The following is a 27,720-nucleotide window of genomic DNA, read 5'->3' as shown; positions in this document are numbered from 1 at the left end:
CCAGACGCATGTATGGTGTTGACAGCTGGTGAGTAGCCACTCCGCCTGGACACTAGTGTTAGGTCGTTTTTCAGTTGGTATCTCTAAGATGGCCTCTATGTGCATTTGTCATTAAATCCCACACTGGCATCAGTGAGGGTTTAATGTGCTGAGAAGTTTGATACCAAACTTCCCAGTTTTCAGTAAAGCCATTATGGTACTGTGGAGTTGTTAATGACAGACTCCCAGCACTATATACTCTTAATGGCATTATTGCACTTACAGTGTCTGAGAATTGGCTTCGACACTGGAGGGGTACAGGGCTCATGCCCCTGTACCCTCACCACTGTTATAGTGCACCCAGCTAGAGAGGTGGCTGATCTATGCCAGGGCAGTGGGTTGTAGGCATGGCACACAGGGAGGTGTGCCATGCCTACCAGGGATGGTAATTTAGGAGCATAAAGATAATCCAGCTGTGCCCGTCTAGCAAGGGCCTGCCTGTCCCAGGCAAGGCAGTGCATTGCACTGGGTTAATTTCCGTCCAAGAGCCCACACCACCACCCGAAAGTGCAGCCGCCACTAGTGGCAGAGGGAGTATTGCATCAGCCTCTATCGCCGTGTGGGGAATGAAATGTTGTGGGAAAAACCAATAATGTGCAAATTGCGCCTGGGCGCATATGTAATCGAGACCGCATGTCTGGTGCCTCGAAGCTGCAATGCTCAAATGGTTGTACCAGTGTATGCCAACTAAAACGAGACTTCTTGCCCCCAAGACAAACGATAATAGGCCGATTGCAGCACCTTAAAGGTAGAGATATTCAGGCGAGTGGGAATATTTACAAACAAATATAATAATTTGGGCAGAATAGCCATTTTAGTCACCGCAATACGATCCACAAGTGAAAGGGGCAGCCGGGCCCACCGCTCAGCCTTATCTGTAATTTGTGTGATAATGCGACCATTGTTCATAGAGATGCCCTGTTCAGCGTCCCTGTGCAACCAAACCCCCAAGTATTTCACGGGTTCCCGGGTCCAGGAAAGGGGAGCTTCCATTTCAATATCACAAGTGCTAGCCATCAGGGGAAATACCGTCGACTTAGCCCAGTTTATCCTTAAGCCCGAGAAGCCTTCAAATCTAATATACTTGCGTAGCAATTCCGGGAGATAGGTTACAGGCTCGGGAACATATAATAGCATGTCGTCCACATAGAGCGAGACAACAAGTGGTCGCTGTCGGAAACGCAACGCCGCAGAGGCATGCAGTTGGCGTAGCTAACAAGCAAGGCGCTCCAATGCTAATGCAAATAGCATTGGTGACAGGGGGCTGCCCTGCCGTATGCCCCTGCCTATGGGAAAGGCTGACGACGCCCACCCATTCACACAAACTCTGGCAGCGGGCTCGGTGTACAACACCCTGATCCATTGTAGAAAAATGGGGGAAAGCGCATTTGTGTGACTACAGTAAACATGTAATCTAAATGAAGGGAACAAATGCTTTGGTAGCATCAAGCAACACTGCTACTGCCTGAGAGTCAGAGTCAAAGTAGTGGAGGGTAGCGAAGAGCGTGCGTAGATTATGTGTGGTAGACCAGGCAGGCACAAAACCGGACTGGTCGGGAAGCACTAGCAGGGGGACCAGAGTCTGAAGTCGGAGAGTGATCATTTTTGCTAAGATCTTAGTGTCAATGTTGATAATTGAGTGACCTATAGGAGTCGCAACAATTAGATTCCTTATCCAGCTTCAATAGCATCACTAATAAGGCTTCCCTTAGAGAAGGCGGGAGGCGTCCAGTATCATTCGCCTCCTCGTATACTTCAAGTAGTCTGGGGGATAGATCATCCACAAAGGTCTTATAAAACTCGCTAGGGAGCCCATCTAAACCCGCAACCTTGCATGTGGGGAGGGACATAATAGCAAGCTTCTCGTCCTCCACATCAAAAGGTTGAGTAAGATATTCGCTATGGCCTGAGGACAGCAAGCCAAGAGCGACATCATCCAGATATGAGTGGATATCTTCCGGCTGTGCCATGGCCCTCTTTCCATAAAGGGTAGTATAAAAATCAAGTATGGTCCCACTAATTTCAGCTGTGGTATAATGAGCCACCCCGCCTCATCAATTATCTCTGTGATATACCCTTGACTACGTGGATCAGCCAATTTCTTTGCAAGGAAGCGGCTAGGACCCCCCCCCCCCCCCCCCCCCCCCTGACCCTCTCACCATAACATCTAGCCTTGCTTCGTCTGGACTATGAACCATCTCCTGATCAACAGTATCATTCTGTTCGGACACTAATTCACGGATCACCGATAGTGTCGTGGGCAAAGGGTTTGTCTCATAGGCGCGTTCTAGAGTTGAAATATCCACAGCTAGTTTGTGAATCCTATGCCTCAGATCCGCTGGACACCAGCTCTTGCCCCCATACAGATTCTCCTGATAGTCACTTTGAATACTTCCCACATGACACCAGCACTGTCGCCAGAGCCCACATTCTTCCTGAAAAAATTGTGAATGGCCTCCCAAACTGTGTGCTTGAAAACTGAGTCAGTCAGTGAGGATGACTGTAATCGCCACTGGAACGGCGGTCTCTCGCATGCAGGGACCTGCAGCTCCAGGATCACCGGGGAGTGGTCCGAGAGCGTCCGAGCCAAATGAAGCACCCCAACCGCCCATGTGCATGCAACTTCAGTGGCCAGCCAGAAATACAGGTGGGACCAGGTCCCATGCACAGTTGACACAAATGTGCTCTCATGCACCCAGGGATGCTGCAAATGCCACACATCATGCAAATGTCCTGCATCCATCAGGCCCAGTAACTTCTCAGTAGCCTGCTTAGGTCGCACCAAGATTTAAAATCTCCACCCCATAATATCTCCCCATCTGGAAAACCTGAGCTGTTTCGACAGACATCTGCAAAAAAAGCTGGATCATCTTGGAATTGGTGAAGATTTTTGAGTCTCCGTCTGGGCCTATCCGCAGGCGGGCAGGATATAACATGGCATAAGGAACTCCCTCTGATTGTAGACATTTTTTAACAGCCCCAAACTCCCTTCTCGCAGCCTGCACAGCAATGGTAAAATCAGGAAAGAACAAGAGTTTGTTGCCCTGGTTTTTAGGTCTCGTAGCGATACAGCGCGTAAGCGCTGTCCTCGCCGAGATCTATTGTTACTGAGACTGCTTCCCAGGAGACAGCACCTGCCTGCGCGCATCTCGCAAAAGGCGATCGGCGCGCGAACGCGCTCGCCGTGGCTGTCTCCTCGGAAGCGCAAACATATACAGGCACACCTCCCCCTGCACGCATGCGCACACACATACACAAGCACACATACACGCGGAGAGACATCCCCCCCACCCCTCCGCATTCGCACACACAGACACACACACACACACACACACACACACACGCACACATACAGGCATCCCCCCTTCCCCTGAGGGGGTCACATAAAGCAAGTGGCAGTGCATGACACTATATGTTCAGTGGGGGTGGGCTAACTGGCACTCTGTCACCCCTCCCCCCAGCTCCCACAGTGCCCCGCGCGCGGCCCCAGCTCACCCCTGCTGTCTCCCATCCCAGGGGGGGCGGGGTCGCTCGCTGGTGCCGGGTGCCCCCCTCCCCGGTGTGAGCCGCTCCTTGTGGGCTGCCGCCGGGTCCTCCGCACTCCTTTCCCGCTACTATCTCCCAGGGCTCCGTCAGCCGGGGCCCGCAGCTGCCACCGCGATCCCAGCCTGCACCGCGCATGGCCGGAGGGAGGACCTCCAGCGATCCCTTCGACCAGCACGCGTCGGGGACTCCGCCTATCACTTCCTGCTTTCCTCTATTACATGTGCATGTGCAGAAGTGTCGCAAATACTTCTAGGATTTCATGTCCGAGCTTTTCTATACTTCCTATTGTGGATACAACTTAGTCTAAAGTTGCGCTAAAAGGAGTTAATCGAACGCTTTAGCCCATGATAGGTACCGAGTAAAAGGAGCACAGCAGAAGGGAGCGACGTGGCTACCTAAAGAGCTTGCAAAGGAACGACGTGAAAATGACACGTGAAATGTAGCACTCGCAGAGTGACCAGCGGGGACTCAGTCAGTGACCCATGACCCCGAGTGAAATGTCACCGGCGCGGCGACAACAGTGCCAGGAGGACACACAGACAGTGTCAGTCGTCGCCCGCTTTGCAAGAAGTGGCATTGGTGGTAATCACGGGCGGTGGCGCAAATTAAACTACGGCCAAGTGGGGGGACGCGGAGTGGGTCAGCAGCCTGTGTCTGGGGGTCGCCGGAGAAGAATACTGATGCAGTCCAGCAGAGTGCATCATGCTGCCGAGCAGTCAGTGCTGCAGCTGAGCTGTGCGGCCTCGGTGGGGACCGGGGAACGTCTCTGTACTCTTCTAGTTCAAGTAAGTTTTTAATTATACTACTACATCAATGAGGTCGCATCTGAAAAATATATTAATTTAACGCAATGGCATCTCATCGGCAGGGCTGCTCACTCTCGTCATCCTTCCCAGTGAGCTTCCTGATTTAAATCTGCAGTCAGTCGGATCATTGTGATCATTACAGTAAATGCACGCGGGCCGCAGTCTGACTGTCTCAGATCTGATCATAGGGGCACCAGTAAATTTATAATCTTCACGGTGCACTGTGCGTGACAGTAACCACCAGGCAGGGCTCTCTGCACAGTGGCGGGGGAGAGCGAGGCAAAACACAAACACAGGTCAGTCATGATATAGCTCACTGAAATCACATCTGGTGAGATAGTCTTATAAAACAAGTTTCCCTAGTAGCCCCCTAGAAATTTTTTCATGCGGCTCTAGAATGTTGAGAGTTTCAGAAATAATAATAATGACTAAGCGAAGGTGGCTGTTTGTTTTTTTACACAGCCTCTCTCATACGGACACACACACGTTTTCATGGAATAATATTCTGTTGGAGCGGAGTACATGAAGATCGGCTGATTTGACAAGGATTACACAATACACATAAGTGGAGAGACTGACCACGCTTATAACACTGAGGTCTCCATATTCTATGTAGGGCAGTGTATTCTTAAGGCAAAATCTTAGAGCTACCTTGCTCAAATGGGTGTCATTTCATATATTTATGTGTTTCCCTAGTCTTTGTTACGTGATTTTGCACAGGAGAAAGTGTCACTCATATTTCTCGAAATGTCACTCATAATTACACTGAAGTTATGAAAATGTCACACATGGCAATCTGAAACCTTGGCAGCTATGAGCATAGATAGCAGCCGTCATGAACATAGAAAATGGAGCAGGGCTGGTTAGAATGATTCTGAACGGGAGCACGTGATACAGGGGGTCCTAGGGCGTTCTCTCGAGGGCCTACAAGTGCGTTCAATACTGTGTTCATAGTGGCCAAGGTTTCAGAATGCTATGCGTTACATTTTCATAGGTTCAGTGTAATTATGAGTGACATTTCAACGATTATAACTATGAGTACCACTTTCTCCCGAGCAAAATCAAGCAAAACATAAACCTCAGAAATTACACCCATTTGAGTAAGGAACAACTCTAAGAAGATTTCAACACTGCTGCAAAATACTTGAAATGGAAGGGCACTAACTGGAGACAGACTGCCTGACTGCAGTTCTCAGCAGAGGGCAGGCTGCACATAGCTGCCAAATTGTCAGTTTGCTTATGCATAGCTGCCAAGTTTTTGGTTTGTGTTTGTATGTGTGACATTCCCATATTTGCATTGTGTTTGTGTGACATTTCAATACCTCACGTGTGACACTTGGAGTGACACTTTTTTATGAGCTGTGTGAATAATAACAGCTGTGAGCCCGTGCCTGAGGTTCATCATCAGAGCTTTGTGAATAATAACTGTCAGCCCCGTGGTGAGGTGCATAATAACTGCGTCAGCCCCGTGGTGAGGTGCATCATTACAGCTGCGTGAATAATAACAGCTGTGAGCAACAGCACTCTTGCACACACTCAAACTGCTCACCAATTCAAAGTATGCTAAAAATGTTATGCAACGCATTGTCATACGCATTGTCATACACAATGCCAATAACACAAACTTTAATGCTGCGAGACCTATTGCATTGCAAATGCTTGTTAATAGTGCCCTTGTCTCTGGCCAGGCGTAGAATGACATTCTGAGCCCTATATAATTCAACACCCGTGCAATAATGGGGCGAGGAGGAGCGCCCAGGACCGGTCTGGCAGCCAAAGAGCGATGCGGTCTCTCAACAATGAACGTAGGCGAAAGCTAAATGGACCAAAAAGATCATTGATTAAGGTTTCAATAAATGTCTCCATTTTGCCCACATTTGTTGATTCTGGTAGTTTTCCTAGCAACATCACTGAGACCATCCTCCGTCGCAGACACCCACTGTTCGACTCCTAACCCCCCCCCCCCATGCGGGCTTTTTGCTTTTCTAGTTGCGAGGACATGGTGGTCCAGCCGATGATTTACAGCCGCCATTGTGCCCTCAATGGATTGGAGGCTAGGCTGCATGGCCAACAGTGTTGTCTCAAAAGTGGAGTGCACCCCTTCCTGTGCATCAGCCTCAGAATCCGAGGCAGCCTTCTGTGGAGTCTTGGTATATATGCGTTCCTCAAACGTGAGGCGAGGTCGAGTTTTGTCAGTTCTCCTTATAATGCCTGTGGTCTGAGTCAAGCTTTTGGAAAGGGGTGAAATGGAATAGAATTTTCCCAAGTCCCCTCGTAGGCCTCGAGCGTGGTACCGGGAGTGCTTGTGTTGCAATCAGCTCCGTGAGGTTAGGGGTTCACCCAAAGAGTGTGTGTTCCAACTAACACACTGCCACATGAGAGTTCAGAGAGTGGGGACTCGACCGCTGGCATGAGTATAAAAGATGGCCCACCTTTATAAGAGGGACTCGTGGGGTCAGACCCTTGCGCTGATGTTGCCAATAAAAATAGCCAAGTTGAAATAGGGGTACAACGCAGGTCCTGGGATGTGCAGTGAGATCGGAGCGGTTGCAAGGTCCTATCTAGGACAACTCCTTCACAGCCAGAACCAAGCCCCAGCCAGCTATATATAGGGCAGGCCCCAGCAGAGATCAGCTAAGCGTTATCAGCGCAGCCCCTCTAGCTATGGTGCCCAGCTAGGGCTCTGAGCACATAAGATAGACCACCAAACACAGCAGGCAGTGAAGACCAAAGAGCTCGCCAGGCACAATAGGGAGATCGACTCAGCCACGTCGAAAGTCCCATCCCGCTTCCGAGCAGGCGGCAAATCTGTGCCAGCGAAGGTGAAAGCAGGCTGGAAGCGCAGCACACAGGCAGCTGTAGACCTCCAGGCGACGGGAAGAGAAGCAAAGGGTGAGTCGATGCTCACGACCTCTGTAGTAAGCCGGCCGGGAAAGGTAGAGGTCACCAGGAAGGATGGGGGCCCCAATGCGATCCGGAGCGCAGCAGTGTGCATCGGAATCCAGGCAAATGCGGCATACAGCCTCCCGCGCGCACCAGCTACCAGCAGCGGCCCACGGGTCACAGCCCTTCCCAGGCCTGCACCCGCCTCCGCAGAAGCAGGCCTGCATCAGGCTGCGCCTCACTCACCACCACCAGTGCCGACGCCACGGACAGCCGCTAGCCAGGGAATCTCAGTCTCAGATAGGCCCACTCGTCGCCTCCAGCCACGGACCTCCGCTCGTCTGCAGACTCAGCAGATCTTCCCCACCGGACTCGGCGGTTTCCAACAGTCTGATGTTCACTCCTCTGAAGCCGCAGGTAACAGTCCTGCCAAGCGTCACGCAACACACGTGTGACGCTCACGCATTTCAGTGCGGTGATCCGCATCACCGCACTGAAATGAAATGTCACACATGTGCCATTTTGCCAATGGCGCCTGTCACTGACTGTGCCCGTCACGGTGTGGCTCTCTCTGTTTGCTGGGACACAGGCAGCCGGCACCTCGAGCAGCAGAGTCTCTGCTGCTCGAGGTGCCGGCCGCCAGTGTGTCCCAGCAAACAGTTAACAGCAGTGCTCAGCTCTCAGAGCCGGCGCTAAAATGTATCGGAGTATGGGTACTCCCGTGTCACGTCCGGCTGCCAGGAACTAACAGGAAATATTGAGCAGTCTGTTGTCCAGCTTTGCTGATTAGGTATGTTTGAATCATGCCGAGGCGAGCCCGCAGCGACGTCACATTCTGGTAGTGCTGCTGGAGCTGGAGTTCCCTCCTGGTTGTGGAAAATCATGGCAGCGCTGCTCATACCACCGCCTGGCTACAGTGAATTAAAGATCCTAATCCTGATCATGACCGTTCCCTCCACTCCGCCACCCCCGTGAAGTGAGAGGGAGTTACTGGGCAGGCCAGGACTGGAGCCTGAGGAAGCAGGCAGGACTCTGAATCTGAAGTAAGTCGGATAAATACTGTTACCTACAGCTGTTTTTAGGTCGAGCTGACCTTCATTCAATGCGAAAGCATTGATTGCTGTCAGCAAGACAACTATTGATACCCGTATTTGGGAATGTGGACACGAGAGGTGCGCGAGCGCAGATTTCACCTCGTGGGCATGCACGACGCCGTGCCCCATTCCCATGCGCAAACACAGCCACACTGACGCATGCGCACACACATTCCCACGCGCACACACACACCCCCTTCCTCCCCTCCCCACACACGCGGGGCTTACATACATACACACACAAACGCGCACACACACACACACCCTCCCAACCCCACTCACCGGGCACACGCAGGGCTTCCATCATTGTTAGAGATGGCGGGGGGCTGTGCATAGCTGCGGGTGGATGGCGGGCGGCACGTCTCAAAGCAGAGCGTCGGTCTGACGTATTAGGCTCTCACCCAATTGTCACTCTGGGTTTGTTGCCTACGTCATTCCCGGCATGCCTTGCTCGTTTGTTATGGCTAGTTAAGCTATTGGGTATGCGATTCACCCTGTGCTCCTTCACTTGAGACGTGTTTTGAGTCCAGAGGTTGCTGGATTGTTTTACAGCTTCGGAGCACTTTGATCTGAGTCAAAGTGAAGCTTGACAGGACCTTTTAAGATAACCTTCAGCCTGGGTGGAAAGCGATTTGCCCATGTTTGGACAGGGTGCTCAAGAAAGCGAGAATGAGAGAAAGCTCTGAGAAGCATTTAGAGCATGGAAGACGAGCAGCAGGCCTGGCTACAAGACCCTGGCTGCCTTTCATCGCTGGCTGCCTCTCTTCAGATCGTATGTTCGCAGCACCGTACACTCGATACATACACGAGGATTCAGCACTTTACCTCGCCCACGCCCTGACTCAAAACACGTGCGTGAAGCAGCACATGGGAGCCGCTATTGGCTAGTTACGGACTGTTATGTTACACTGTTAGTTAATTATTATATTTTATCTATTTTGTGTTTTTTTCAGCATAGCCTAGGCTGAATCAGGCTCGGAGCACCGGTATGAGAGCGCTGGTTATGATTTGGTTCAATGAACAAAGAAATTACATCAAGTGCCACTTGTGACTTACGTTCGGTTCTGAGAGCTTTGGTGAAGGTTCGTTTTGAAAACAAGGGCAATGACATGGAGCGATAGCACTGGCATCTTGACTGGGACGGATACACAAGATAACTAGTGATGAGAGTCCGGGGTAGGCTGCAACGCAGGGAGTCGTACTGAATAACAGCACCACTTAGTACGATTTGTTTTTATTTAAATGAGTGACCCTTTCTTTCTGCTTTTTTTGTACTCCACACCTTGCGTCCTGTTTTCGGTTTTATATATCGGGGAGTCGGCCCAAAAGCATTGGACCGCTTTACATGCGCAACATTAGACAGCAAACACATGGAGCCGGTAGCATGCGACTGGATATGGGGAGCCGGCGTGTAAAGCGGGAAGGTCGCAATGGGAGAAAAAAAGAGAGCCGACAAGGTATAGTGAGGCGTTGAGAGTTAAGCTTGGAACTGAGGATATGGCCCCAAGGTGAGCAGATATGGCAAGGTGACACCAATTCAGGCAGAGACAGTAGGCATCGCACAATGTGGCATTTGGATCAGTCTTTCCGAACAGGCACACCACAAAGAGGAGGGATGGGTGGTCATGGAGCACAGGCATGATTTAAAGGATATGGAGGTCAAGAACATCAAAAGCGGGAGCAGCCAAGACACCCCCTCACTCACCCTCACCCCCCCTCACCCTCACAACCTTCTCACCTTAACACACCCGCACTCACCCTCACACCCCCTCACACACCCTCAACCTCGTACCCCCTCACCCACCCTCACCAACCCCTTCGAGCACTGTTATTTTAACATTTGTGTTTCTCTCACTCTTATGTCTGTACTGCCACCATTTACTTCGGACCCTCACCCTCACCCTCACACACCCTCCCACCCTCTCACCCTTAGAAACCCTCACAACCTCACACTCCCTCACTCACACTCACACCCCCTCACCCTCACAACACCTCACCCCCTCACTCACCCTCACAACCCTCTCACCCTCACACTTCCTCACACACCCTCACCCTCCCTCACCCTCACACACCCCACCCTCACACCCCCTTACCCTCACATCACTTCACCCTTACATACCCTCACCCACCCTCACCCTCCCAGACTCACCCTCACCCACCCTCACTCCCTCTCACCCTCACTCACCCTCACAACCTCACCCCCCTCACCCTCACAACCTCACCCCCCTCACCACCCTCTCACCCTCACACCCTCACTCACCCTCACACACCCTCAGATGCCCTCACCCTCACACACCCTCACCCTCACCCCCCACCCTCACACCCCACCCTCACACTCCCTCACCCTCACATCTCCTCACCCTCACATCCCCTCACCCCCCTCACCCCCCTCACCCCCCTCACCCCCCTCACCCTCACTCACCCTCACCCCCTCTCACCTTCACTCACCCTCACCCACACCCACCCTTCCACACCCTCACCCACCCTCACACACCCTCTACTCACACACCTTCACTCCCCCTGATCCCCCTCTCACCCTCACACACCCTCACCCTGACACACCTTCACCCCCCTGACCCCCTCACACACCCTCACCCTCACAACCCCACACCCTCGCACACCCTCACCCTCACACCACCACACCCTCACACCCCCTCACCCTCACCCCCCCTCACCCTCACCCCCCCTCACCCCCCCCTCACCCTCACCCTCCCTCACCCTCTCACCCTCCCTCACCCTCTCACCCCCTCACACTCACACCCCCTCACACTCACACCCCCTCACACTCACACCCCCTCACACTCACACCCCCTCACACTCACACCCCCTCACACTCCCTCACCCTCACACACCCTCACCCAGTAAAGCATAGCAAAACATAGCATAACAAAACACAACAAAACATAGCATAGCATAACAAAACACAACACAGCATAGCATAACAAAGCAAAGCTTAGCAAAGCATACCATAACAAAACATAGCATAACAAAGCATAGCCTAGTATAACAAAACATAGCGTAACAAAACATAGCATAGCAAAACATAGCATAGCATAATGAAACACAACAAAACATAGCATACCATAACAAAGCATAGCATAGCAAAACACAACAAAACATAGCATAGCATAACAAAACACAACAAAACATAGCATAACAAAACAAAGCATAGGATAGCAAAACTAAACATAGCATAACAAAACAAAGCATAGGATAGCAAAACAAAACATAGCATAGCATAACACACCACATAGCATAACAAAACATAGCAAAACACAACAAAACATAGCATAGCTTAACAAAACACAACAAAACATAGCATAGCAAAACAAAACATATAATAGCATAGCAAAACAAAACATATAATAGCATAGCAAAACATAGCATAGCATACCAAACACAACAAAACATAGCATAGCATAGCATAACAAAACATAGCAAAACAAAGCATTGCATTAAAAAACACAACAAAACATAGCATATCCTGACATAACATAGCAAAGCATAACAAAGCACAGCATAGCTAAACATAGCATAGCATAACAAAAAATAGCATAACAAAGCACAGCATAGCATAGCATAAGAAATCAAAACATAGGATAGCAAAACATAGCATAGCATAGCATAACAAAACAAAACATAGGATAGCAAAACAAAACCTAGCTTGGCATACAGCATCACTCAGCACCACCACAGCATCACTCAGGGGCACCACAACATCACTATGCGATACCACAGCATCACTCGTTCGCCATCACATCACTCAGCGCCACCACAGTATGAATCTGTGCAACCATTCAACAACTGGTTCAAATATGTTCTCTCAATGTTTCAAGCTTTATTACAAATGTAACAAAAAGATGTTAATATTTCACTTCTGTTCTTGGATTTTCGTCACAATAAAATACACTGAACATAATTTTCACTAAAGTTATTTACAAAAGTGTAAGCTATTGCCATTATAAATTACAATAACTTTTATTTAAGTATTAATTATTTAAATAAAAGTAAAGCCATTGTTATTTGTAATATCAATAAATGTAAGTCACGTAAATACAACACATATTGCATTACAAATGCTATAGGTGTCACATTTGCGAAAGTTATACCTATTGGCATTGTAAATGACAAAGCTATTAATTTCGCTATTTTCAAAAACAAAACATAAATAAAAAAATTGTCATTTACAAGACCAATAGCTCAAACTTTCCTAATGCGAGACCTATTGCATTGCAAATGCTTGTTTAAAATGTAGTTTAAGCCGCATCTGATGTTACCTACAATATGTGTTTTTGTGATCGACGCCTGTGCAAACTAAGAAGTGCGGGCGGCTACAATTAAATGAAACTCGTGGCAGCGCTGCTCGACCAGCAGCTCAGCTAATACCCCTGCACAGACCGGGGCAGCCACTGGAGTTGCTGAGCCGCCCATCATGCCCAGGCCGGGGGTTGCTGCTGCGGGAGTCAGCAAAGTTTTTAAGTAGTGCCTCGAGATGCATCTCTATGCTGCAAATTGCTTTATTAATGGCGCGGTGCTGCTTGTGCTAATATGATTGAGCTTGGATATTAACTACAGGCACCAATACTGAGCAGGTCTAGGAACAACTAGGCCGGTTTAAACTTGATGAATTGCCGAGTAGGGGCGGCGCCGTAAGAGGGACCGTTTGCCCTCTGCCTCCAGAATGCAGCAGTAGAGGGTGCAAGAAGGTCTGCATTGAGCAGGGGTTGCTGAGGGCAGACAGCAGCAGAGAAGGTATTGAGCAGCTCGTTTTCTGAGTTTTCATGAGTGCATGTTTCATCTTTGGGCCGAATTTAACTGTGCATCTTTATTTTTCTTGTTTTTGTTCATGTGCGCAGGCCTGCTTGGCAATACCCTTGATAGTTCATTTTTTTTTCTTGTGCCACAGCCCTGGTTTTCTTCTGAGTTGCCACCTGTCTGCCCTGTTAGAGCTGAGAACTGACTGTGCATCACATAGCAGTCTGTCTTCTCACTGACTGTAAGCTGTGTTAGTAGTGGCTGGCACCAGGGTCAGGTGATTGTGAGAGCCACTGTGGTACTTGCCAACGTACCTTCCAATTTCCAATTTAAAACATTTATAAAGCGCAACGTTCACCGTTCGGTTTCTTGGCGCTAGTGAAGGATCCGGCAACTGAGGCAGAATAGACCTGTCGTAGGGCAAGAATGGGCCCGTTACACGGAGAAGGCCTGTTTGAAAAGGAACGTTTTTAGGTCTTTGCGGAAAGAAACATAATGAGTGGCAAAACGAAGGTGGTCGGGGAGGGAGTTCCAAAATGTAGGAGCCAAGGTAGAAAAATTGGCTCCACCCCACTTTTTGCGCTTGAAACGTTGGATTTGAAGGAGAGACTTGGAAGAGGAACGAAGCTCTCTGGTGGGGACGTATTCGTTTATCAGAGAGGAAATGAAGGCGGGGGCATTGCCTTGGCGGGCCTGGAAAACCATGCAGGCGGTTTTAAAAAGGGAACGTTCCTTAACGGGAAGCCAATGGAGCTCCCTGAGGAGGGGTGTGGAGTGGTGGTAACGTGGGAGACCATAGACCAACCGGGCCGCCTGGTTCTGGACCATCTGGAGCCTCCGCAGGCTGTATGCCGGGATACCGTTGTATAGGGCGTTGGCATAATCCAGCCGCGATAGCACCAGTGCGGCCATGATTAACTTGAGTGCCTGGGGGGAAAAGAAGCGGGAGACGGTGCGGACGGTTCGGAGGGTGAGGAAGCAGGAGGAGACTACAGAGCTAATTTGTGAATGGAGGGTGAGATGGTTGTTCATTTTGACACCCAGTGTTTTGACCGTGGTTGAAGGAGTGGGGGGGGGGGGACCAAGAGAGGAGGGCCAGAAGAGAGTTCCAGGGACTGGAAGAACCACCGGTGAGAACCAACTCGGTTTTATCCGGGTTCAACTTGAGATGGTTGTGGTTCATCCAGTCCCTGATGAAGATCATAGTGGACTGGAAGTTAGAGACAGAGAGGGGCGAAGAGGATAGGTCGAAGATGAGCTGGAGGTCATCCGCATAATTGAACACGGTGACCTCCAGCTGCTGAAGTGCGAAAATGAGAGGAAAGATATAAAGGTTGAACAGTAAGGGGGAAAGAGAGGAGCCCTGGGGAACACCACAGGTGACAGGGAGTGAAGTGGTCGTGAAGTCCCCTAGCCGAACCGCCTGGGTGCGGTCCCTCAGGAAGGAGGAAAGCCATACCAGGGCTGATCCCTCAATTCCAGCCGCCTTGACACGGGACAATAAGATGGTGTGGTCCACCGTGTCAAAGGCGGCGGAGAGATCGAGGAGCACCAGCGCCTGGTATTTGTTGTGATCCATTCCCTTCCTGAGGTTGTCTAGGACCGATACCACGACTGATTCGGTCGAGTGCCTGGGGCGGAAGCCGGCCTGGCGGGAAGCCAGACCCCCATTTACCTCTACATGGGCACTGAGTACCGCGGTGACATGGCGCTCCAGCACCTTGCCCAAAAAGGGCAGCAGGGAAATGGGGCGGTAGTTGGCAGAGATGGACGGGTCAGCGCCAGGCTTCTTTAAAATGGGCACTATGGTAGCTGATTTGAGCGCAGGGGTCACTATTCCCTGCGTTAGCGAACTATTGAGGAAAGTAAAGGGGGGTTCGTGACAGAAGGAGTAAATTTGTTGCAGGATTCGTGCCGGACAGATGTCTGCCGGAGAGCCCGATTTTACTTTGGGGAGTATCTCCAAGAATACTTCCTCAGTGAGGGGGGGAATGGAGGTAAGATGGCATTGAACAGTGGGGGGGGAAGGATCAACAAAGGCAGACGAGGGGAGGGGGATGTTGGCCTTGATGGTTACGATCTTATCCAAAAAGTAGGTGTTTAGTTGGTTGCACAGAGGCTGGGATGGGGGGATTTGGGGTGAGGTTCTGTCGGAAAAAGCTAGGTCATTCACTATACCGAAAATCTCCTTCGGTTTATTTTCGGCTGACGTTATTTTAGTTGAAAAATAGGTGGTTTTGGCGGCGAGGATTGCTGTTTTATATTCGGCAAGTGATGTGAGATAAAGGGTTTTTAGTGAGGGGCAATAATTTTTTCTCCAATGCCTCTCTGCCTGTCGAACGGTCAGTTTTAGTTCTTTTAGGTTGTCGTTAAACCACCTGTTGGAGTCCTTGGGTCGTCGGATGGAAATGCGACGCAGAGGAGCCACTGAGTCACAACCTCCAGCCAGCCAGCCAGGCATTAATAGCATTGGCTTGAGAGTCGGATGAAAGACCAGAGAGGGTCGGAATGGAGTTCCGAAGCAGGGAGGTCAAAGAGGGAAGATTAACTCTGTTCCAGTTCCGCGCCCAGGTGTTTTTGGCGTGTGGGACTTTAAATACTGGGTTGAGAGAAATGGAGAAAGAGATAAGGGCATGGTCGGACCAGGGACAGGGAGATACAGTCACCGGGGAAACTGGAAGGTTAAGGGACCACACCTGGTCAAGTATGTGACCGTGAGAATGGGTGGGGACAGAAATGTGCGGAACGAAGTTCAGAGAGAGAAGAGATTCTTTAAATTCTTTCGAAGCAGTACACTCAGAAGGGTCGGAGGGCCAGTAATTAAAATCGCCAAGACCGAAGCGTAGTTGACCACCAAGGTGGCCAGTAGGTCTTGAAATGCCGGTAAGAACAGGGACGAAGACTGGGGTGGGCGATACATCAGGAGGCATGTGATGGGGGGGGGGGGAGAAGGAGAGGGAGCGGACTACAAGGAATTCAGTGGGGGGGATGGGGGGGATGGGGGGAAAGGGAAGGGTTTGAAAATTCAATTCAGACCGAGCGATTAATGCCACACCACCGCCTACCCTGCCCGCCGGGCGATCAGCGCGTAAGGCAACGTAGGAAGGGGGGGGAGGGTAGCCAAGAGAACGGGGAGGGAAGAATCACAGAACCAGGTTTCGGTCAAGAGCAGTAGGTCAGGCTTCTCAGAGTCGAGCAGGACAAACAGCTCGTGATGGTGTTTGACCGCTGACCTGGTGTTGAGTAAAAGAACGGATAATGAAGGAGTAGGGGGGGGGGGGGTCAGACGGGGAAGGGCAGTGCGGCGGTGAGGCCGACAGAGGCGGCGGCGATGTTGGGGTAGAAAAAGGGGCGCGCCCTAGTGAGGCATTTTGCCTGCGGACGGATTCTGAGAGTGGCCATTGGCCTTGGAGGGTGATGATCTACTCAGAAGAGTACGATGTAGATTTGGCATGGAGTCGTGCCCCTAGCCCCGTCCGGCCGCGGACGGGCGCAGACGGGCTTGCCCTAGGCGCTCCCGCTGCGCTCGTCCGCTGCGCTTCCTGTGTTGACACATTTTTGTAGAGAGGAGGGGCGTGGCCTGGGGAGTGGGCGTGGCCTCGGTGCTCGCCGAAGGCGTCGTCAATTTCCCTCCGTCAGCGCTAGGTCCGCTGCGTGGGAGTGATCAGGGGGGGTGGCAGGTGAGTATAAAATACACAGAGCACAAGTTACAAGTTTTAAAATCACCAACAAACAATCTCCCGGCTTCCGCCTCAGGAGTAACAGTCCTCTGGGCGCGTATTGTTTAGCGCGCCTTTTAAACTGGAAGCGGGGGCGTGGCCTGAGTGGGCGTGGCCTCAGTGCTCGCCGAAGGCATCGTCAATTTCCCTCCGTCACCGCTAGGTCCGCTGCGTGGGGGTGATCAGGGGGGGTGGCAGGTGAGTATAAAATACACAGAGCACAAGTTACAAGTTTTAAAATCACCAACAAACAATCTCCCGGCTTCCGCCTCAGGAGTAGCAGTCCTTCTCAGTGCGCCAAGCATCACTGAGTCTGCAGAGCTTGTAGTGTAGCTCTGTGTGACAAACTGCGAGTGGGGTGATGGTGCCACCAGGTAGTGGGCGGCATGCAGGACCAAGGCACACTGCTCAGTAATTCAGCTTGTGGATTATGATGTGACTTGTCTTAGAGGTCCTTGTTGCTCAAATGGGTGTAATTTCTGTAATGTATATATTTTTCTTGTTTTCATTGCTAGATTTTGCTCGTGAGAAAGTGTCGCTCATATTTGTTGAAATGTCACTCATAATTACAATGAATTTAAGAAAATGTCACACGTAGCATTCTGAAACCTTGGCAGCTATGCAGGTAGTAGGTGGTCCCCTGCAGAATGGGGGGGGGGAGGGGGGTGCAACCGCCAAGTCAGGGCCCTCGGTCTCAGGGCCCCGCAGGCGCTGCCATTTTACAGCCGCGCGGCCGGGACCAAGGGTTCTCAAGTCGTTGCGGCTGCCAATGTCGTAGGCAGCAGAAAAGTGCTCCAAGGCAGGCAGAAGAGTATCGTACATAGGACACGACACAAAATTCCCCTCGATGTCAAGTGCTGAAGGCAGATAATAGTCGGATAGGTGCCCAACCGGGCAGAGCCTCACAAGGGTGCGGCAATCTTGCTGTGCGCACCCTCGTGGAAGAGACATTTGACGGTTTAATTGTTTGTGTCGCAAATAGATCGCCTGGATAGAAATATAGAACATTCCAGCATTTATAGCAAAAACCCTGGTGAGAGCAACAAGAACCAACTTGCTTAAGAGCATTGTAGCATGAGACTATTTCTGACTTGCATGTTACCTCTGCCAGGGAGGAAAAGTGGAAAGCATTGACTACTGCTGATGCCTCGGCTTTGCTATGGTAAATAAAAGGCAGAGAGGAAATCTTTGTAGTCTTTTTCTGAACTGCAGAAATGTTGGTAGACTATTTCATCAACGTTGCAAGCAATTTTAGGAAGTGAAAGAGATTTACTCCATCTTTTTTTTTAAACTGATAACAATCCTATGATGTTATATGCTCTTATGATTGTTAGTAATTTGATAGCACACAATCTGAAAACCAAGGACCTACTGGAAATAGTGAGAACATTTCAAAAGAATCCTACTTACGAAAGGTATATTACAACCATCAGAGGACACTAAAAACAACTTGCTAAGACTTTAAGATCCTTTACAACAGATTTGATGTTATATTATTTGTAAGTTAACAGCATATTCACTAGATTTAAATGGTCAATTACCTATCTTTAGGCATATGCATTATTAAGGATTTTGTAATTTCAGTGAATTATATTCAGCTTCTGTTACTGAAATATTATGACATTGGGTCAATATTAAAGAAACGGGTTGGCTTGACAAATTATGTGCATGTCATTACCGTGGCTACCAAGAAGGTTAATGTAACTTTGATCTTAAATCGCCATTAGTGGGATTCAGCATTATGACAAACCAAGTATAAGAAATTGCATATCTGAAATGCTGTTTCTCCCAAAAAATATTTCCCTTGCTGAATCCTACTAGACCTTGTTCTGGAGATTTGGCAACAGAACTAATATATTGTAGTTGCCTTCATATCAAAGAGTTATTTGTAAGCATTTATATTTAATTCAGTGTTCAATTTTAGAATTGTACATATAATTTTCCAGTTTCATACCTTGCCATTTGGAGATTATTTAAAATATTGAGAGTCTCCAGTAAGACCGCCTTTCTTGAAAAAACTATTTCAGGATGTTGAAAACAAAAGTACAGTTGTTGTTTAAATTAAAGTTAGGATTCTTATATCTCAATCTATCTTTATCCAGTTGCCATTTAAAACTATAGTCAAGTCAAGTCAAGTCAGAAATGTATATAGCACGCTACATACCCAGAGGGTCTCAAGGCCCTTGAGGAAGGGATGGGAATTACTTGTCGAATATCCAGGTTTTAAGTTGCTTTCTGAATGTTAGGTGGTTCTGAGTGAGGCGTAGGTGAGTGGGGAGTGAGTTCCAGGTTTTAGCTGCGAGGTAGGAGAAGGATCTACCTCCCATGGTAGTTTTATTGATGCGAGGAATGGTAGCAAGGGCTTGGTTGGAAGATCGTAGCTGGCGAGGGGGGGTGTAGAAGGAAAGTCATTTGTTGAGGCATTCGGGTCCATGTTCGTAGAGTGCTTTGTGAGCGTGGGTTAGGAGGCGGAAAGTAATCCTCTTGTTGACGGGGAGCCAGTGGAGGTTTTTCAGGTGGTTGGAGATATGGTCTTTGCGCGGGATGTCTAGTATGAGTCTGGCTGATGCGTTCTGGATGCGTTGGAGTTTTTTCTGGAGTTTTGCGGTGATACCGGCGTATAGGGTGTTTCCGTAATCCAGGCGACTTGTGACCAGTGCATGGGTAACTGTTTTTCTGGTTTCGGTGGGGATCCAGCGAAATGTTTTTTTGAGCATGCGGAGGATGTTGAAACATGAAGATGAGACTGCGTTGACTTGTCTGTTCATAGAGAGTGATGCGTCCAGGATGACGCCCAGGTTCCGTGTGTGGTCCGTCGGGATGGGTGCTTTTCCAAGGGCCTCTGGCCACCAAGAGTCGTCCCAGGCGGAGGGGGAGGTGCCTAAGATAAGGACTTCTGTTTTGTCTGAGTTCAGTTTCAGACGGCTGTGCTTCATCCACTCTGCTACTTCTTTCATACCTTCATGTAGGTTGGTTTTGGCGGTGTTGGGGTCTTTGGTGAGTGATAGGATTAGTTGGGTGTCATCTGCGTAGGAGATGATGATGAGGTTGTGTTGGCGAGCGATGGTCGCGAGGGGGCTCATGTATACGTTGAAGAGGGTGGGGCTGAGTAAGGAGCCTTGTGGTATGCCGCAGATGACTTCAGTGGCCTCGGACTTGAATGGTGGGAGGCGGACTCTCTGGGTTCTACCGGTGAGGAATGAGGTGATCCATTCCAGTGCTTTTCCTTGGATTCCGATGTTTTTGAGGCGCTGTAGAAGAGTTCTATGGCAGACTGTGTCAAAGGCTGCGGAAAGGTCTAGGAGGATGAGGGCGACTGTGTCTCCATTGTCCAGTAGAGTTCGAATGTCGTCTGTTGCTGCGATGAGGGCGGTCTCAGTGCTGTGTTTGGCTCGGAAGCCGGACTGTGAGGAGTCGAGGGATTTGTTGCTTTCGAGGAAGGCGGCGAGATGGTTATTGACGGCTTTCTCGATGACTTTGGCCGGGAATGGAAGGAGCGAGATGGGGCGGTAGTTTTTGAGTTCGGTGGGGTCCGCTGTGGGTTTTTTCAGAAGGGCGCTGAGTTTGGCGTGTTTCCAGCTTTCCGGGAAGGTGGCGGAGTTGAGGGAGCAGTTGATGACGTCTCGGAGGTGTGGTGCTATGACGGAGTCTGCTTTGTTGAAGATGTGGTGAGGGCATGGGTCTGTGGGGGATCCTGAGTGGATGGAGTTCATCAGGCGGATGGTGTCCTCGGTGGAGATTGGGTTCCACTCGTTAAGGATGTTCGAGGGGGGAGAAGGTCCTGCAGAAGGTTGGGTGGGTTGGTCTCCGGGTCGGTTGTCGAAGCTGTTGTGGATGTCTGCGATTTTGTTGTGGAAGAAGGAAGCTAGGGAGTTGCAGAGGGCTTGGGAAGGGGTGATGTCGTTGGAGTTGGCTGATGGGTTGGTGAATTCTTTGACGATGTTGAATAGTTCCTTGCTGTTGTGGGCGTTGTTGTCTAGTTGGTCTTTGAATGCGGCTTTCTTGGCAGTCCGGATCAGTTGGTGGTGTATGCGGGTGGCGTTTTTGAATGCGTCCCTGGTGCTGGTGTTTGGGTCTTTTTTTCCAGGTCTTCTCGAGGGAGCGGCAGAGTTTCTTCGATTTCTTAAGATCATCGTTGAACCAGGAGGCGTTTTTGCTGCCAAGTTTGATTTGACGTTTTTTCGGCGGTGCTAGGATGTCTGCGCTGTTGGATAGCCATTGGGTGAGGTTAATCGCTGCTTGGTCGGGGTTTGAGGAGTGGGCAGGGGGGTTTTGAAGAAGCGATGAGGAGATCTGGTCGATGGTGATTTTGTTCCAGTTTCTTCGTAGAGTAGGTTGGGGTTGGTTGCGTGTGGTGGTTATATTGTAGAAATAGTGTACGCAGCTGTGGTCCTTCCACTGGAGGGTAGTGGTGTGACTGAAGGAGACATGTTTGCTGGAGGTAAAGATGGGGTCAAGTGTGTGACCTGCGATGTGGGTGGGCGTCGAGACAAGTTGTTTGAGTCTGAGGTTGGCGAGATTGTCCCGAAGGGAGGTGGTGTTGCAGTCGTTGCTCTTTTCCAAGTGAAAGTTGAGGTCTCCTAGTAGGATGTATTCCTCGGAGGGGAGAGCGTGTGGGGTGATGAAGTCAGTGATAACGTCGCTGAATTTTGCGCGGGGTCCTGGAGGTCTGTATAGGAGGGTGCCTCTGAGTGTGGTCTTAGGGTCGGTGTGGATCTGGAAGTGAAGGTGTTCGGCGCTAGCGAGGTTGACGTCTGAGCTGGTAGAGATGCGGATGGAGTTCTTATGGACGATAGCGACGCCTCCTCCTGTATGGTCAGTGCGATCCTTACGGATGATCTTGTATCCTTCCGGGATGGCAATGGTGATGTCAGGGGCTGATGAGGCGTTCATCCATGTTTCTGTCAGGAAGGCGACGTCGGGAGAGATGGTGTCTAGTAGATGCCAAAGTTCGAAGGCGTGTCTGTGGATTCAGCGGGTGTTGAGCAGGATGCATTTTAGGTGGTTGGAGTCAGATATCTGATTTGTGTCCGTGGATGATGAGTTGATGTCGCTGCCGTCGAACTTGCAGGATTTGCAGGAAAAGGGACCATGGGTGTGTCCAGGAGTGGCTTGGACGCAGTGGGGGAGTCGGCCGGGGTTAAGGGCTAGGAGGGTGGTGGCATCGTATGTAATACGGGGGAGTTGGGTGGGGCAAGGACCAGGGGGTCCGGCGCTGGGCGCGGTCGAGGCGCGGACGGGCGTAGACGGGCTTACCTTTGGTGCACCTTCGGCGCAACTGGGGCGCGATCGCTGCGCGAGAATGCATCTGTCATATATGGGTAGTGGGAAGGGGAGGGGCGAGGGAGGATCCGATGGGAGGCGGTTGCGTGGTGGAGGGGGCGGTCTCAGGGCAACAACAACAACACAGCAAATGGCGGCGGAAATAACAACACGCAAGCAGACAGAGTATGAGGAAACTTGGAGCGTAATTGATTAAACACGATCCCAACAGTGAACAAATGCAGCTTTCATGCACAAGGGTTACACAACATTAATATTTGCAGGTACAGTTGCGCACAATCAGGCAGGCACGTTTGAGCGCTAAGTGAGGGCAGCAGCGCTATGTCAAGTAAATGTGAAAGTAAGGTGAGCAGCGTTAGGAAGGCTCAGCATCGCAATGACAACGATACCAGGCAGCTCTGGGTAGGAGTCAGCGAGGGCAGGAGGATGTACAATTACATGGTAAACTAGCATTCTTTGAAGTAGGCCGAGGCCTAATCATTTTTATTGGTTTTTGGGAAATAGCAAATCTTAGGACAAAACTCAAGAGATTTGACAGCTACTGCAAACCAATATACATACTATGCAATTTCTTTCAAATTATTGGTTCAGTCCGATGACTTTATGTCCCCAGCAGTTCGTGAAATCAGCATGATGACTTGTCGTTGCGGCACTCATCCGAGCATTTATAGACCTCTGTGAAATTTTGACTTTTTTTTGTCCCCCGTTTGCTCCCCTAATTGTCTCTTACACTGTAAGCTTGGCTCTATAAACTTCTGAACTGCAGGGTCTTGCCCGTGCTGCTTATTTTTCTGCCAGTACTCCATTCTCCTGTTCCAACCCTGCTCCACAGTAGCCCACATTCATCACTGTGAACTTGGTGTGTATTAACCCCCTCGTCTGTTTTGATACACTGCAAAAGTGCTCTTTGATCCTGTCTGCTACTCTGGTTTCACTTCATCAGAAGGTTGAGGGTGGGAGCAATACCCTGTGCACACCTGCTCCTCCTTGTGAGTTATGGCACCCACTATAATGCAATAGCACAGCGCTAAGGGAAATTTGAGGGTTTCAAATGCTTCATTCCAGTGCATAGATCTAAAAAATGTTTTCACATAAAATCCATAAGCTCACATACATGAATGTTCTAAAGAGTTAATTGCCCTCTTTGTTTTCCTTTTCCACATTTCTAAAAATCATGCATATTGAAATATAATTTAGTAATCTTTGATGCATTTTTATGGACAGAATTGTATCTTTCCTGTGTATTCTTTGTAATTAAAGTTGCCTTTATTAACCAAAAATTAAATTGAGTGTAAAAAGTATCTTTTGATTTAAGAAAAGGAAAAATAACCTTCCCTTATAGAAAATTTACCTTTTGCAGAGTGAGAATGGGCTTGCCTATTGTCTGAATTTTCAAATATTTACTACAGTGCAGTAGTAAACCAAAAATGAGATTCAGTTTATTTCTTTTGGAAATATTCAGGTTTATTGGGAAAGACTATTCTTCTGCTCAAGAAAGTATAGAAGATGACATGAAAGAATACTATGCTAAGAATGCTGCAACAACTGTGATACAGTCTGTAAGCATTGGGCAGCTGGTTGCAGTAAGTGCAGAGGAAAATGCATGGCTGCGTGCTCAAGTAATTTCTTTTGAGGGCGAGAAAGTTAAAGTAAGTCACTCCTTCAGGACATTCTATGTAAACAGCTTGCTTGGTTTGTGTTTTTTTTCAAATATAGATTGCATATTTTTATGGTCAAAACTTTTCTACCTAACCCCTAATCGCTACCTTGTGGGCAGTTGCTACTTAGAGGGCGTGGCGTTGTAATACAATGGTGGTGTGGCATCAGCATGATTCATCACCGTGCTTTGTGTCCCAAAAAAATACAATAGGAAAGATATCTTCAGATTTTGATTTTGGCACTTTTGTTGAAGCTCAACGCTTTAACTGACTGGTTTGTTACAGAGTCCTTCACAAAATGAAACTAGACCCATGCCGTGTAGTGCTAATTGCTCCGGCATGGACAAGGCAGTATTGGTTCACAGAGCTGCTTCTCCTAGTGGAACGTTCACATATTCCCTTTAAGCCAGTATTCAATCTCATACCAATGAACAAGGGTGAAGTAGTTCATCCAAAAATAATCTAGAAGCCTGCTCCTCTCGACACTGAATATAAAATTTCCTAGCTATTGTGAAGGAAAGTTTCAATTCCAATTAGGACGCGGAGACGAGGATTATGCTGATCTCTTCTATATTTTATTGCTCAGCAGCCATAACACATTAAACCTGAAAGAGACTATTAGTTATAGATGCCTTACGTTAGAATTACCCCCTGGCGTCACACTGGATCTGGAGAATCTTTCTCTTAGCAGTACCCCTGCGCGTTGTCTATTTTGTGGTACTTCAATGCTGCCCCTGCGCACTGACGTCAGTTTTCTTTTTCCACGCCAGCCTAGCTCCGATCCGCAGAAAGCTTACCCCTTTAGTCATTTTTGACTAAGCTTTCGTTGACTTTTGTAGACTAATTTTTTCGAGACATCTACTCCTGGTGCGCGAGAGATGTCCCAACGCTGGACCGCCTTCAAGCCCTGCGAGGTCTGTCACAAACTGCTGTCTGTGATGGACCCGCACCCCGTGTGCCTTTGGTGTTGGAGCACGACCACAACCAAAAGCGTGCTCAGATAGCCGGGCCATGAACCCGAAGTCTTTGCGGGAGCGATCCTGAAAGCTTTTGGATTCCCGGCAGTCGGCGTCGCTCCCGCTCGAGTGGAACGTCTCGAGACAGGTCACGGAGCCCTCGCAGCTCGTCCAAGTCTTCGCACTCCTCAGGTAATGCGAAGGACAAGAAGGTGAAGAAGCACCATCGCTTTTCGCCTTCTCCCCGTCGGCCGGCTTAAGCAATGCGGAATCTGGAGCGTTTTCTCTCTTAAGCTACATTTCCGGTGCCTGATTCAGGAACAACCTCTCACCTCCCCCCTTTTCTGGGAGCCAGGGCTCAGCTACGTACAGTCTACGAAGCCCTCGGATGCATCTTTGGGCAGCCCGACTCCACTGGTGCGCCTTCGGGCCCCACCGAACCGGTCGGGGGTCCTGGGCATTTGATCCTGGTGGCTCCGGGCCCAATGCCGGAGGGCCCCCGTGTATCCAGGCCTGGATTTGGATTGGCCCAAGTCAACCTTACTCAACCTTCCCTGATCCCGGCGATGACACCCCCGGCTTTGGCTGTGTCCCCGGCTGACCCTATCCTCATCCCCGAGATGGACCCGGAGTAGGGGTCATGTTGGCCAACGTCAAATCTGTCGCCGGAGGCTATTTTTGTTCCCTTATTCATACCAGGTGTTTCCTATTGCCCTGAAGGTGGTGAAGAGGACTAGATGGGGTCGTTGGACCCTTTGGCATACCAGTTGGAAGAACCTGACTGGAAGAGAGGACTTGGGTGACACCAGTGGTCGGGACTCTTCACCAGACCTTAGCATGTTTTCTACCCCCACCGTGGCTACGGATTAGGGAGAGTCCTTTGCAGTGGTGGTGCATAGGGCAGCTGAGGCCTTGGGCCTGGAGCTCCCTACAGTGGCAGTCAGGACTAAACTACTGACGGAGCTACTTCATCCTGCAGCAACTTCCTCTGAACCTCTCTTGCCCTTAAACCAACCCCTCACAGACATCCTTTTGTACACTTTGTACAAGCCCAGCACAGGGGCTCCTGTGCAACGGTCGATTGCCCGCCACCACTGCCCGGTGATCCCATTTTCCTCACCCAACTCCCTTCCCCCGATATGTTGGTAGTCCAAGCTTCTTCTTCCAAGGGCGCATTCCTTCTGCTGCCACAGACAGGGAATCCAAGAAGCTGGATCATCTTGGGAAGCGCATGTTCTCTTCCTCCAGCTTGCCTCTGCGGTCCGTGAATACAGCGTGCCTCTTGGGCGGATATAACCATACAGTCTGCTATATGGTTGTGCATATGGTGCCTCAGTGCCCGGAGGAGGCCCAGGCTGTTTTCTCACAGGCCATGGTAGATGGGAGAGACGCAGCAAAATACATGATTCGCTGTGGACTGGATACCACCGATTCACTGGGCTGAACAATCGCCACGTTGGTAGCCCTTCAGCGCTACGCCTGGTTGAGGACTTCTGTCTTTTCGGGGGATGTCCAAGCCACACTGCTGGACATGCCCTTCAATGGCCATCGCCTTTTTGGTGACAAGGCAGACTCTGCGCTGGAGCGCTTTAATGTTATGTTATGTTAAGGGGAGTTTTGTAGAGCGCTCAGCTACTCGGGCAGAGTGTCCCGGCGCCATCAGACCTGCAAGGCAGACACAATAGATCGCAGAAGGCTATTGTCTGAACAACCATGTTTTAACTTCCCTCCTGTAAGAGAGCAGGTTGTCTAGCTTCCGGAGGGATAATGGCACTTTGTTCCACAGTTGGGGTGCCAGCCGTTTATAAGAGCGACCCCCAATACGAGCTTGCTTAATTGCCGGAACAGTGGCCAGCGCTAGAGAGGCGGATCAAAGGGATCTGGAGGGATGGTAGAAGCAGTCTCTTTTCCTTAAGTAGAAGGCGCCAGTGCTGTGGAGGGATTTAAATGCCATGGTGAGAGTTTTGAAAAGAATGCGTTTGCGCACTGGCAGCCAATGGAGCGAGTTTAAGAGAGCAGAAGTCTTGGACCTACGACTGAGGCCAAAGATTGCTCGTGCGGCCGAGTTTTTGGACAGTTTGTAGAAGGGTGAGGAGATACTCGGGGAGCCCCAGGTATAGTACGTTGGCATAATCCATCCGTGAACCAATCAAGGCCTGTACTGTGATCCTCCTATGGGCATGAGACAGAAAGGGAAGAAATTTCCTCAGTTTTTAAAAGGCCGAAACATTGTCCCACTAGACCCAGAATCTGCGGTTTGAGAGTCAGCCCATTGTCAACTTTCACACCCAGGTTTTTAGCCATAGGGGTAGCAGCTGATGGAGGAGTTTTAAGGTGTCTCGAGCTTTAAGGGGTCTCGAACTGCGGCCAGATCCTTGGGCCTGACGGCATCCTCCCGTCCACCACAGTCTGCCTTTCGTCGCTACGGAAGGGGCACCCCACACAAGTTTCCCAGCCTCTGCATGGCCGCAGATGTGGGTCCAGCGACCTCGCAGGTCTGGGAGCCAGCAGGTGAGTCAGTCCACACTTTCTCTCACTGCAGCAGCCTCCAAATCCTCCTAGTCTGACCTTTCTGGCCCATTAGCAGCCAGTGGGCGGCAGAATTCAACATCACCTCCCCCACTGGCAAACCATCATGTCAGATTGGTAGGTTTTGCAGATAGTCCAAAGGGGCTACTCCCTCCCCTTCGAGAATACCCTTTACTCCATGCCACCGTCTTTCGATCACATGGCGGAGGATCATTTAGCGCTTCTCCGCCAGGAAGTTTCAGCGCTTGGCCAAGGGAGCTATCGAAAGGATCCCTGCGCCAGAAGTGGGTCGTGGTTGCTATTCCCACTACTTTCTGGTCTTCAAGAAGGACAAAGGCCTGCGTCTTCTTTGAGACCTCAGTGCCCTCAACCGCTTTCTCCGGAAGAAGAAGTTGAAAATGCTCACGTTGGTCCAGGTCCTGTCTGCCCTCGATCCTGGAGACTGGATGGTG

At 50.0% G+C, this 27,720-nt stretch overlaps 1 protein-coding gene across 1 annotated transcript in view; it reads left to right on the top strand.

Annotated features, from left to right (window-relative positions):
- TDRD7 (tudor domain containing 7) overlaps positions 1-27,720 on the top strand; it is a 1,355,384-nt gene that overhangs the window by 490,869 nt on the left and 836,795 nt on the right. Inside the window, exon 8 of the mRNA XM_086961853.1 lies at positions 23,588-23,774. Within this exon, the coding sequence (XP_086817979.1) occupies positions 23,588-23,774 (187 nt within the window). The remainder of the gene's footprint in view (positions 1-23,587; positions 23,775-27,720) is intronic.

Source organism: Lissotriton vulgaris, chromosome 3_1 (assembly GCF_964263255.1).
Source record: "Lissotriton vulgaris chromosome 3_1, aLisVul1.2, whole genome shotgun sequence".
In the NCBI taxonomy this organism is placed as follows: Eukaryota; Metazoa; Chordata; class Amphibia; order Caudata; family Salamandridae; genus Lissotriton; species Lissotriton vulgaris.
Note: the sequence above shows the minus strand (reverse complement) of the source record. Positions and strands in the feature narration are given on the sequence as shown.